Source organism: Macrobrachium nipponense, chromosome 13, assembly GCF_015104395.2.
Source record: "Macrobrachium nipponense isolate FS-2020 chromosome 13, ASM1510439v2, whole genome shotgun sequence".
In the NCBI taxonomy this organism is placed as follows: domain Eukaryota; kingdom Metazoa; phylum Arthropoda; class Malacostraca; order Decapoda; family Palaemonidae; genus Macrobrachium; species Macrobrachium nipponense.
In genome coordinates this window covers 76,874,184-76,887,565 of record NC_087206.1, presented here as the reverse complement: position 1 = coordinate 76,887,565, position 13,382 = coordinate 76,874,184, and the positions used below count along the sequence as shown (strand labels likewise).

At 48.7% G+C, this 13,382-nt stretch overlaps 1 protein-coding gene across 1 annotated transcript in view; it reads left to right on the top strand.

Annotated features, from left to right (window-relative positions):
- Positions 1–13,382, top strand: part of LOC135225864 (negative elongation factor E-like) — a 127,028-nt gene that overhangs the window by 83,736 nt on the left and 29,910 nt on the right. The window contains exon 5 of the mRNA XM_064265413.1: positions 4,694–4,748. Coding sequence (XP_064121483.1) covers positions 4,694–4,748 — 55 coding nt within the window. The remainder of the gene's footprint in view (positions 1–4,693; positions 4,749–13,382) is intronic.

Sequence of the window (13,382 nt, the reverse complement as noted above, 5' to 3'; positions counted from 1 at the left end):
CAAGAGTCAACTCCCTGTGATTTGGAAATCTAACAAGAAGGCGTGGGTGTTACCTTAATGGTCTTCGAAGATTGGTTCAATGACCATTTCGTGCCAGCAGTGGAGCGGTATTTGACTTCGAAGGGTCTGCCTTTTAAGGCCCTCTTAGTCCTGGACAATGCCCCTGGTCACCCTTCAAATTTGAGCGACATGCATCCTAATGTGAAGGTGTGTACCTCCCACCCAATACCACATCGCTGATTAACAGCCAATGGACCAGGGAGTAAGTAATAGCTAATTTCAAGGCTTACTACCTTAGAAGGACCATACGTTTTGCTTTGAGGGCCATAGAAGCTAACAAGGAGTTGACACTGAAGCAATTCTGGAAGGGCTACAACATTGCAGATGCAGTGAAGAACATTGCAAGTGCTTGGGACGAGGTGAAGACGACCACTTTAAATGGGGCCTGGAGGAAACTGTGTCCACAGTTTGTGCACAGTTTTGAAGGCTTTGACCAGGCAGAGACGTCGAGACTGTGACGAGGAAGATCGTAGGGCTAAGCAAGAGGCTGAAACTAGATCTTGAACCTGATGATGTAACAGAGCTGCTGGCTTCCCATGGAGAGGAATTGTCTGCAGAGGACTTACTAGAACTTGAACAACACAAAATGATTGAGGAAGAGGAGGCGGCACCAGAGCCAAAACCCAGGTCATTAACTGTGAAAGGCTTGTCAGAGGGTTTTTACTCATCTGGAGAGAGCCTTGGCTTCTTTTGAGGCAGAAGACCCTAACGTTCTAGGTTTGACAAAATCAAGAGAGGAATCATGGATTTGGTGACTTTCTACAAGGAGACCCTGAAGGAGAAGCAGACGAAGAGAAGTGTGCGTCCAGGCTTGACACTTTCTTTCACAAGTCTCCAGTACCACCACCTCCCACTCCTAGTCCTGGTAAGGAATTCTGAACTGTTTTACTAATTTATGTGTTTACATAGTGTACATATTTAAAAATGTGTTAATTTTTTAATGTAACAACTAATGTAAGAGTAAATTGTAACTTCATTAATTTTCATCATTTGTAATTTTATTGCAGAAGTGGTGACAGTTCCAGATCCCCCTGTACTACCTGTGACAGTTCCGGATCTCCCTGTACTACCTGTGACAGTTCCAGATCTCCCTGTACTACCTGTGACAGTTCCAGATCCCCCTGTACCTGGACCCTCTGTATCAGCCCGCCCACCTGTACGTGTACAATCAGGTAAGCAATTTCATTTTTCTCATTTTCATGTTGGAAATTGTTTACACCCTACATACATACATACACTAACTTACATAGTGGTACAATGTGTTTGATGTTGCATAACCTTATTATTTTTTTTTTTTTTTCATTTCAGACCCCTTGATAGTGACAGTGACCCAGATGACCCTGAGCCTTTCCATGGTTTTGATGCTCGCCATATACATCAGGTAAGGAATCCTTAACAAAATTTGTATAAAATGTTTTATAAATTGCTAATAGAAATTTTATTAAAAGTGTACATATGCTACAATTACATCCACCTTATAATATATTTATGTACCCTATCATTCTTTCCAGATGTAGATTGTTCCCTTCCCCATCAAGGTTGATACTGAGTATCACCTCTCCAGAGCCCAAATCAGTTGATACGAGTAGTATCACCTCTCCCATTCCTTCAGGTAAAAGAATTCTTCATTTTTTATATTGAACATACGTATTACACACTACATATGTCAAACAGTAATAACATGTGCAGTAGTTACAGTAGTAGTAACTATCATTTTATATATTTTTTATCATTCCAGACTCCCAAGCACCTGCCCATCCCACTCCATAGCCCAGCCACCCACTCTCATGTACCATATGGCCATCCCAGTAAGCAAGCCAACCACCTAGAATTTGGTAAGTACATTTTTTTTTAGTTAATGTTTTATTATTACATATGTAATAACCATGTTATGTATGTAACATACATACTATATAATCATATGTACTATTACATTATCATTCCAGACTGGCATGCACCTGTGACTTACATAAACCAGACCTCTACATAGCCTACATGTCTTCATTTTGCTGAAGGTAAGGAATTCTCAGTTGTGTTTAATGTTTGCATACGTACAATAAAATTTTGTACACCTAAGTGGTTACATACTGTCCTTTAATATTAATTCTTCATTCCAGACTGCCCATCATCCTAGCCTGTTATCTGTGATAAAGCATACTGAAGTTAGGTTTGGAATGCATCCTTATCATGAATGCTCTACACCTCCACCTCCATCTCCCACAACCTAGGTAACAGCTTTGAGACTCACTAAAAGTTGTAAGTTATGTAAGGAATTTCTAAATTAAGTTTTATACTACATGTTATATGTGATATTAAACCCACTGTATGGTGCATATTACTGTATGTAACTTACTATGCATAGAGTACTTACTGACAAAATTATTTTTTGTACATTCCCAGAACCCCCTGAATGATGTAGGCTATTGGGCCACATAAGACTTTGTCCATCCAGGGTTACATTGAACGACAACTTTAAACTAAAAGTAAGGAATTAATTAACATACATTAACTCTTTTAGTACTCTTGATATATCTACAGTAATTAACATATTGCATTCACAACTTTCTGTAGTGTATATTTTGTACATTAATTTTGTTACTTTTTCCTTCCAGAACCAACATTTTTCACACAACTCCAGGTTGTTACTAACAAATTACTACTACAAGTGTCATCAAGGGATAACTACAAGTAGAAGCACCATTTTTGGATGGGGAAAAAAAAAACCCTTCAGGAAAGTATACGTATCACATGTAACATGTAGTGTAACAAAGTATGAACAGTAAGGTTTTTACATACAGTAGTATTACATACGTACATAACTTTTTTTTACAGGAATTTCCAACCAAGTTTGATTATGTACATACATGTTATAAACCACTGTACGTATGGTTACTGTATGTAACTTACTAAACATACATAACATGACTTAACTTTGATACTTTTTTTGGTACATTCCAGAAAACCAGGACCCCCTCCATGATGCAGGCTATGGGGGCCACATAAACTTTGTCCAGGGTTACTACATAACATAAAGGTAAGGAATTATACATAGTGTAGTAAACATACATTAAGTAAGTTTTTATACGTACATACTAAAAAAAGTGACCAAGATCTCTCACATGGGATAAGTGATCAAGGTCCCTCATGGAATTACGTACATACTGTACACTCCCTGCTGAACAGGGGGTGTAGACCAATCATTTATACTATGCATACCAGTTGATATTAAACCACTGTATGGTGCATATTACTGTATGTAACTTACTATGCATAGAGTACTTACTGACAAAATTATTTTTTGTACATTCCAGAACCCCCTGAATGATGTAGGCTATGGGGCCACATAAGACTTTGGGGGTCCTTATTTTTTTTGTCCCAGGGGTTAACATTGGAAACGGGGGACCAAAAACCTTTTTTAAAAACTTAAAGGTAAAAGGAAAAATATTAAAAACATAACATTAAATAAAGGGTTTTTATTACATTGTTTATAATATTTTGTTGATTTAATTTAAAGAAACCCCCCACTGTTAATTGGGGCTGGCATTATTATTAACTGGTTATGGTTAAACTAACCCTTTTACTGATTGGCCATTTTAGGGGTTTTACTTACTGAACATTTTACTTAAATTATTTTTTTGTTTTAACATTCTCCAAAGAAAATTGCTAGCCGCGGGCATGAATGATGAGGTAGGGCTAAAGGGTCGGGGGAGGGCCCACCATAAAGACCCCCTTTTTTGATAATGGCATTTTTTTCCAGGGTTACATAGCAGGGACAACTTTAAACTAAAAGTAAGGAATTAATTCACATACATTAACTTTTTTACTCTTGATATAACTCAAGTGGAACCATGGATTATAAACTAAAGTAAGGGAATTAATTAACATACATTAACTCTTTTACTCTTGATATCTATAATTTACATATTGCATTCAGGACTTTGTGTAGTATTTTGTACTAATTGTGTTATACTTTTACCTTCCAGAGCTACCAGACTGGGATTTTAGTGTACTCCAGGATCTACCAAATACTACTACGAAGTGTACAGTGCATAATATAGTGTTTAGTGTATAATCTAACCTAAGGATTAAGTGTAGTACATTGTGCTTTATAGTGTCACAAGAGTTTAATAAAGAATTATACCTTCAAGAACCATCCTTTGCCATTGAAATAACCACACTACACATCATGCAATATACTTGCATGTCACACAGGTAAGGTCTCTAACTTTTTCTTAGTTTAAGGCATATTTCCAAGTGTCGTTCCGGCTTACGACGATTTTCGGCTTACGACGCGCCTCAAGAACGGAACCCCCGTCGTAACCCGGGGACTGCCTGTATATATACCAGCCAGGTAAGTATACATAAAACTTTGTTTTATCATAAAAACCTCATTTTGATACAATTCAACCCTAGTTGACAAACTGGTATAAGCAGTTTTTCCTTATTCTGAGAAAATAAGCTTCAATGGGTCATAATTTTGACTTGACCCTTTGATGTCAGTGAAGAAGTAGGCTTCTGAAAAGTGTTGGGTTAATATTTGTGAAACATTTTTGTAATTATTATCCTACTTTATTTATATATTTGAAAACTATATAGAGTACTTGATTGTGAAGATAAATATAATTTCTTTCAGCTGTGGCTTTGTAACATTTGATAAGGTGGAGTCTGCAGAGAAGGCAATTGCGGATGTAAGTATAAAGCTTTGATTTTCAACTTCCTAATTTATATCATATTACGTACATATTAATCTCAGAATCCTTCTATTGTCAGTAATGTATAATTAAAAGAGAAAAATTTAGTGATTCTCTCTCTCTCTCTCTCTCTCTCTCTCTCTCTCTCTCTCTCTCTCTCTCTCTCTCTCTCTCTCTCTCTCTCTCTCTCTCATGGAAGACATTTAGAATAGTATATATTAAAGCATGAGGCATCATATTCAGAACAGGTATACATTATGTACTATTTTTCATTGAAAATATGTATACAAACCCTCGGTCCTTTAACAATAGGAAGGTACTTAACGGCAGCTGAACCGGTCGTAAGCTTTGAACAAGGGGGTTTGGTAGTTAACTACTTGTCCGGCAGTTGGCGGTCAGCTCCACTGCGAGGAGAGGAGTCACTTTGCTTTTGGCCGCGCTAGTGGATGGACGTGCTGCTTGTCTCTCTGCCCGCTTCTGTCGTATGCTTGGTTTGCTTCACTGCGTGAAGACTTTTTTTCTTTTCCTTTTACTGTGTGCTAGTCCAAAGGATGTAAGTAAGTACATGTGTGTTTTTTGTATTCTTACAGTGCTTTATTGTTATGGATATGGAACCACGAGAGCTGGAGAGACCCCCTCGCCCCCTCATCAGCCGCAGATTGTGCCTGGTGTGGAGGGCCGTAAGTGTAGGGCCTTCCGATCATCTGTAGAGATTGATCCTCATAATTTTTGTATTCGGTGTAGAGGGTGAGAATGCTGTCACACCGAGACATGTGATACTTGTATTTTTTGGTTGGAGGAGCAGTGGGAGCGCTATGGGGGGAGGAAGAAGCCGCGCAAGCCGGTCAAGGAGTCGTCGGAGGGTTCTCTGGCTATGCCCTTGGTCACGGACACATCTTCCTCTTTTCTCCATCCATCTCAGCTCCCTCGTATGGCTCCTTACCTTCTGGGGAGGTTTCTCGCTCCTCTCTTGATCAGTCGAGCATGGAAGGGGGGGCGAGATACCCTGACATCCAGTTGTACTGGGGGTCCTCTGTTCGCTCGGGGTGGGAGCTGTCCCCACCCGGGCGAGGGGAGACCCCCTCACTAACTCGCCCGACTTTTCCTTCCTCAGACTTGCTTGCCACGGGGGATGATCTCGGACGGTCCTGGTACTCGCTGGGGCTGCAAGGGACACCGACGGTCCAGGGGCTGCTGAGTCACCTGGCGAGAGGGGCCATGCTGGTAACACACGGGCAGACTACCACAACGGTCTCCACGCCAGGCTATGCTGCTCCACCGCAAGGCACCGCTGCTGGAGGTTTCGATGCCAGGTGTGACGCCGCCACCTGGGTTTTCGCTCCTGCCGCCTCCTGTGCAGAGGATGCTGCCGGTTCCTGCCCTGCCTCCTGTTCCTGAGTATGCTGCCGCTCCAGCCCTGGTACCAATTACTGCCGCCGTCGTTCCTGCCCGTGGTGTTGCTCCCACCCCAGGTCCTTCCGGACAGGTGCAGTCGGGCCCTGTTGCTTCGGCAACTGCCCCGGCTCCGTCCTGAATGGAAGACCTGACGGTGGTGCTGAGGAAGCTGACAAAGAAGAAGAAGAAGAGGAAGGTGTTGTCATCGTCATCTGCTGCCGCTTCCCCTTCAACTTCTAAGGCCCCACAGCCGAAGAAGAAGAAGGTTGCCTCCTCCCCCCCCCCCCTTGAGAAGGCTGGCACTGAGACTTTTAAAGGTCCGTCCCACTCCGGTGGGTTGGTTGGGACTTCCGTCGGTCCTCCTGTTCCTTTGGGAACGGGGCCCATCTCTCCTTCCGCAAGAAAGAAGACAGGGACCGGAGGAGTGCCGGCTAACACCGGTACCTCCTCACCTGGCCCTAGAGGTTCTGCCTCGACGCCAGGTACTGTCTCGGCCTCTCGTTCGTGAGAGTCACCGAGTGTACGGTCACCTGCAGACCCAGGCAACCGAGTCTGCTTGGCGCCAGGATCACTTAGGCATGGAGGGGCGAAAGATACTGGGCGGGGGGGGGTTCCCCCCCCCGCTCAGGCGACTCTCACCAGACCAGCGATTGCTCTTGCGGCGACGAGCTGGTACCCAGGGTTGACGCGACGGTCCCAGACCGCTTGCGGGCTGAGGCGAGGAAGCGGTCCCCTCAGTCGCCTGAACCAGTCTCGGCTGGTCCAAGCGGCGTGACGTGCCGTGAGGACAGGCCTCGCTCCCACCGCAACAGCGGACTCTGCAGGTCCCCTGACTGCCGCTCCTACCGGGACCGGGCGGAGAGGGGGACCAGCAGCAGCTCTTCTGATGCTCGGGACCGTCGCCACTGTTCTCAGTCCAGCCACTCAACCAGGCCTGCAGCCCAATCGCCACCGCGGGTTGGTGATCGCCTGTAGCCCCCTCAGCACACCAGTTCTGCCGGTGGGCGCAGGGGGAGCGTCAAGTCTGCCTCTCTGATCCCTTCAACTTCCTCGGGCTTCACCGGGAAGAGCAAGGTGATCAGGAGTGATCGCAAGGGGCACGCTCCTCGCAATCCCGCCACGACGCCCTACGAACTTGGCACGGTCCTCAGACCAACCAAATCGTACGCGCAAGTGGCAGGAGGAGACCGGGATGGGTCTGTCGTGGTTCTTCCTATGGAAGGAGGAGGGTCGCGGGAGGCATTCTCCACAGGATGCAGTCACTCCTGAGATCCAGAGGTCGTTCGCGAAGATAACTGCGCTGATTCGTCAGCACAACAACAACCTCGGAGAAGGATCGCCGCTCCCACCTACCGAGCACACATCGGGCTTGGAGTCATTCTGGGGACCTAAGAAGGAACCCAGAACAACGGTGGGTCTGCCGCGATCGGCCTTGGCTGACAGCATGCTGAGCCAAGTGGACGCTCTTGTCTCCAGACAGGAGGGTTCGCTTCGGTCCGGTAGGTCTGCCAAGCTCCTTCCTCCACCTCTACCGTTACAGAGGCGCTTCTATGTGCCTTCAGAGGACCCTCTGCCACCCAAACAGGTTAACCCGGAGCTAGCCAGGCTAACTCCCGGGGGTGTCTGCCGCAGCTCCTGTCGGAGAACCTTTGGTTCTCGCAGCAGGAGGCACTTGCCTTGGAATCTACTGCAATGGCAGCATTCCAAGCAGTCTCATGGCTCGACCTGTGGTCGGTCCTTCACAGTGTCGGAGCTAGCCAGGCTAACTCCGGGGGTGTCTCTGCCGCAGCTCCTGTCGGAGAACCTTTGGTTCTCGCAGCAGGAGGCACTTGCCTTGGAATCTACCGCAATGGCAGCATTCCAAGCAGTCTCATGGCTCTACCTGTGGTCCCTTACAGTGTCGAAAGCCGCGGCCTCCTTAGGGAACATCACTCCTGAAGGGGACCCGGCTTTTGTGGGACTGTGCCAGTCTGGGGGTAGGGCCATCACCTACCTGGCCCACCAGACGGCTAACCTGTGGGCCAACCTGGTTCTCCGGCGTAGAGACGCTATCCTCACCCGAGTGACCAGGGCGGCTGGGCATGAGGCGGCTCTGTGTCTTCGAAACGGACCGGTGCGGAGTTCAGCCTTTCTCTTCCCCAGAGAAGTGGTGGACGCTGCGGTGGAACAGCGGCGCACTGACAACAGTGACCGTCTTGTCCACTAAGCAGTCTCCAAGGTGGCTGGGCAACCTCGGACGACTGTGGCTAAGCCCAAGAGCTTAGCTAGCGCTTCCTCTGCGGCCAAGGCAGTTGCCTCGTCAAAGCCGAGAGGAAAGACTCTGCCTTCGATCTGGGAAGAAGAAGTCGAAGAGAGGAGGGAAACGCTAGGGACGGCGTTCCCCCTCACCTGCTGCCGGAAGTGGGGGGGTGCCTGGCGAGCCATTGAGCAACATGGCAGCGCTGCGGTGCGGAGACCTGGATAGTAAACGTCCTTTGGGAGGGTTATCTACTACCCTTCGAGTCTCAGCCACCCCTCACCTCCAACCCGATCCATCTGCAAACCTACGTTCCTGGCTCGACCAAGGACGTGACGCTTCGACAGGAAGTAGAAGCCATGCTGAGCAAACATGCTGTGGAGATTATACAGGATCAGCTGACTCTTCCTAGTGGAGAAGTCCTGGGGGGGGTGGCTGGCGCCTGGTAATAGATATCTCTCCCTTGAACCGATTTGTTCGCCAGTCTCGGTTCATGATGGAAACAGCACGATCAGTGCTCGATTCCATCAGGGAGGACGACTTCATGCTTTCGGTGGATCTGAAGTCCACGTATTTCCAGATACCCATCCATCAATCCTCCAGGAAGTACCTCCGCTTCATCCTCGATGGGACGGTGTACCAATTCAGGGCACTTTGTTTCTGTCTCTCAACCGCCCCACAGGTGTTCACGCGAGTGTTCACACTAGTGTCAGCTTGGGCCCACTCGGTAGGGATACGTCTCTTGAGGTATCTCGACAATTAGTAGTCCTGGCGAGCTCCCGCTTGCAGTTGCTGCAGGACAGAGATCAACTCCTCGAATTCTGCCGCGATCTGGGAATCATAGTGAATTACGAGAAAACAGATCTCAAGCCCAAGCAGAGGATGAAGTACCTGGGCATGCTGATCGACACTGTAGCAGGGCGAGTCTTCCCCGCAGATTCGTGGATCAGCAGGTTCAGGGAGGCAGCAAGACAGTTCCTGTCTCTTCAGGAGCAACCAGCTCAGCAGTGGCAGGACGTGATCGGTCACCTGTCGTCTCTCGAGAAGCTAGTCCCTCACAGGCGTCTTCACCTGCAGTCTCTTCAGTGGAGGCTAAAGGAGTGTTGGTCACAGGCAAGGGACCCTCCCTTCTTTCCCATGTTCCTCACGGAGGAGGTGAGGCAGGACCTAGCCTGGTGGCTGGATGATGGGAACCTCAGAAGAGGAGTGCCTCTTCGCACTCCCCCCCCAGAGATGCTGCTCTTCTTGGACGCATCGACCGAGGGATGGGGCGCACACCTGGAGGAGTTGCTGACTAGAGGTGTGTGGGACCATCACAACAAGCACCTTCACATCAACATCCTGGAGCTCAAGGCAGCGTTCCTTGCTCTCCAGGAGTTCTGGGACCATCTGGTGGGACACTTGGTGGTGTTGATGAGCGACAAAACCACAGTAGTGGCGTACGTCAACAAGCAGGGTGACCTAGTGTCCCTCCTGCTGCACCAGTTGATGTTGCAGGTGCCCGAGTGGGCTGCGGCACACTCAGTAGAGCTGTCGGTCTGCTACATTCTAGGCACGAGGAATATGGTAGCCGACAAGCTCAGCCGTCGGGATCAGGTGATAGGAACCGAATGGTCCCTTCATCCAGACGTGGTGCAAAGGCTCTTCAACCTGTGGGGGCGTCCAGTCGTGGATCTGTTTGCCACCCAGCACAACAGAAAACTCCAGGTTTTCTACTCGTTTGTGCCGGACCCATGGGCAGCTGCAGAGGACACTTCAACATCCGTGGGACAACCTCTTCGTCTACGCCTTTCCCCCGTTCTGTCTGATTCGCAAAGTGATCAGCAGGGCGCTGATCACCGCGAACCTTCGGATGACCCCGGTGGCGCCCAAATGACCTCAGGCCGTTTGGTATCCGGACCTGCTGGCTCTGCTTGCCAAAGCGCCAAGAGAGATTCCTTCCTGGCACAACCTCCTGTGCCAGCCACACGTAGACCGGTACCACCGGTCCGTCGAGTCCCTGTGTCTTACCGGCTGACTGTTATCCATCATCTCTTGCGAGCGAGAGGCTTTTCTCACAGCGCAGCAACAGAGGTGGCTGGATACCTCACAGTCCTCTGCAGCTGTCTACCAGGGAAAGTGGTCCGTCTTCTGTGGTTGGTGTCGTGGACGGGGTCTCTCTCCTCTCAGAGCCACTCTTCAGCAGGTAGCAGATTTCCTCGTCTTCCTTCGCCGAGAGAAGCTCCTCTCCGTCTCTGCAGTTAAAGGATACAGAGCTGCCCTGGCCCTAGTCCTTAAACTGCAAGGTGTGGACATCTCTTCTTTCGAGATCTCCCTCCTGATGAAGAGCTTCGAGAGGTCTTGCCCACCCAGGGAACTCAGGGCCCCGGGTTGGGATGTGACTCTCGTTCTTAGGAGTTTGACTCGCATACCCTTCGAGCCACTCCGAGAGTCGTCAGGCAGGGATCTGACCCTCAAGAGCCTCTTCTTGCTGGCCCTGGCATCGGCGAAGAGAGTAGGGGAACTTCATGGTCTTTCCTTCGATGTCAAGCATTCCAGGGGATGGGGATCCGTAATGCTCGATTTCGTCCCGAACTTCGTAGCGAAGACTCAGAATCCTTCATTCCCTGACGACCGGTTCAAGTCCTTCACGATCCCCTCCCTGAAGGATTTCACCAACAATGATGCGAATGAGATGCTGTTTTCTCCTGTGAGGGTGTTACGGTGCTATCTGAAGAGAACTCAGCACCTCAGGCCTGAGTGTTGACGCCTCTTCGTTAGCACCAGGGTTACCAAGAAAGAAGTTTCCAAGAACACTTTCTTTCTGGCTGCGTGAGGTGATCAGGAGGGCGTACGAGACAGCTGGTAGTGACGACACCTGTACCCTTTGTCCGAGAGCCCACGAAGTCAGAGGTATTGTTCCAACCCTTGCGTTCCACAAGAACTTCTCCCTGGCGCAGGTTTGGGCCAACCAGACCACCTTCACTTCATTCTACCTATGGGATATCACCCACAGGTCCTTGGACACTTTTTCCTTGGGACCCGTGGTGGCTGCTCAACAAGTTGTGTAGTCTACCCAGCACCTGAGTGGACAGAACAGCATCGCATCCTTGTGTGACTGCATGAATGGACGAGTGAAAGAGAGTGTGACTGGCTTCTCTTCCGCCTTCGTTCTTCTCCTCTACCTGTGGGCAGAGGGCTTCGGTCGTCACTACGCTGAACAGGAGGCCGATGCAGGTAAGCTACACAACCGAGTTCCATTCTATCCCTTTCAGTAGGGATAGGAGTGTTTATCCTCCATTTTCCGACACGGGGGGGGGGGGGGGGAGTGGAAGCCAAAAAGAGACAAACCCATAACTTTACTTTGGCTCTTGAAGTAGGAACTAGTTCTTGCCTTTTGCTATTTATAAGAGGTACGCTTGCCTCCTTCTTATAAATCTTGTCCAGAAGTCTGACCACTGATCCTGTGGTGCACACCCCAATCAACTGGGCAGAAGCTAGGATCCCTCCCCTCTGCTCTTACGACCAGGGAGGGAATCCAAGGTAGGACAAACACCAGTCTGTTCATAAGACTCAGATTCCACCCACCAAGAAGTGAGTCTTCCTATTGTTAAAGGACCGAGGGTTTGTATACGTATTGGAACCAATAACAATTTGTAGGAAATTGTATTTTTCCTAACTATACAAACCTGAGGTCCTTTACATATAGTCCCACCTCATGCCACCCCTCACTCTGTGTTTCCTGGGCCTAAAGCAAAGTGACTCCTCTCCTCGCAGTCGAGCTGACCGCCAACTACCTGACAAGTAGTTAACTACCGAACCCCCTTGTTCGAAGCTTACGACCGGTTCAGCTGCCGCTAAGTGCCTTCCTATTGTTAAAGGACCTCAGGTTTGTATAGTTAGGAAAAATACAATTTCTGACAAATTGTTATATTTTAATTCTGGTTTATCAAGCCAGTATTTCATTATCTTCAGCTATTAACATATCCTTAGTGCCTACATGAATTATTGATGCAAAACCAGATGAAAGTCATGACTACCTGATAAATGTTCATGCTAAAAAATTGTATGGGCAAGGCCAAACCAATAATAATAATTATATCTTATTTAAACTGTACTTCCCCTATTTTCACCATGCCATCATTTTGTTTTATACTGATCCCGCTACGACGTCCTACGTGCCAAGGCACGGTCCTCAGATCGACCAGGTTGTATGCGCAAGTGGCAGGAGGAGACTGGGAGGGGTCTGCCGCTGTTCCTCCCTCTGAAGAGGAGGGTCTCGGGAATCGGTCTTGCTGGAGGGGCTTGATGATCTTACTCCTCAAGATGCGGGCCTCCTGAGATCCAGAGGAATTTTGCTGAGGTCATTGTGCTGATTCGTCAGCACAACGACCTCGGGGAATGATCGCCAGCCGCTGGTCCAGACCAGCAACTCGACCATCACCGTGGTTGATCATCATCACAGTCCTCCCAGCCTACCGGTTCTGCTGGTAGGCAGGGGAGGAGCTCTCATAACGGCTCCCCTGACACATTCCTTGGTCCAGCTTTCTCCACAAGAAGCCGCTGGTCCAGACCTGCAGCTCGATCGCCTGCAGTCCTCCCAGCCTACTAGGATGCTAGTAGGAAGGGTAGGAGCATCAGGGTAGGGGGGCTGGCAAGGACGGATGACGCTTCCCAGACTATTGGAGGGACCATCACCGCTGTTCACATGACGGTCCGTCTGGACCACGCATTCAAGGTGATGGCTTCTCCAACTGCTAGTTCTGCTGGGAAGGCGAGCGAGTATCCAATTCCTCCCCCATTCCCTCTCTCCTTACGGCTACGAGGGAAAGGGGAGGGATCCTGCAGTGTTTTCTCTGTAGGATTCCACGTTGGGGACTGTGTTCCTGGGGGGACCTTCTTGTTCTATCGGACGTAAGTCCCCGTCATTGAGGAAGGATCCTGCCCCATCCTCGATTCCTACGGGAATCGGGAGGACCACCAATTGATGATCGGCTGACGAATTCGGTAGGGGTTTCGCC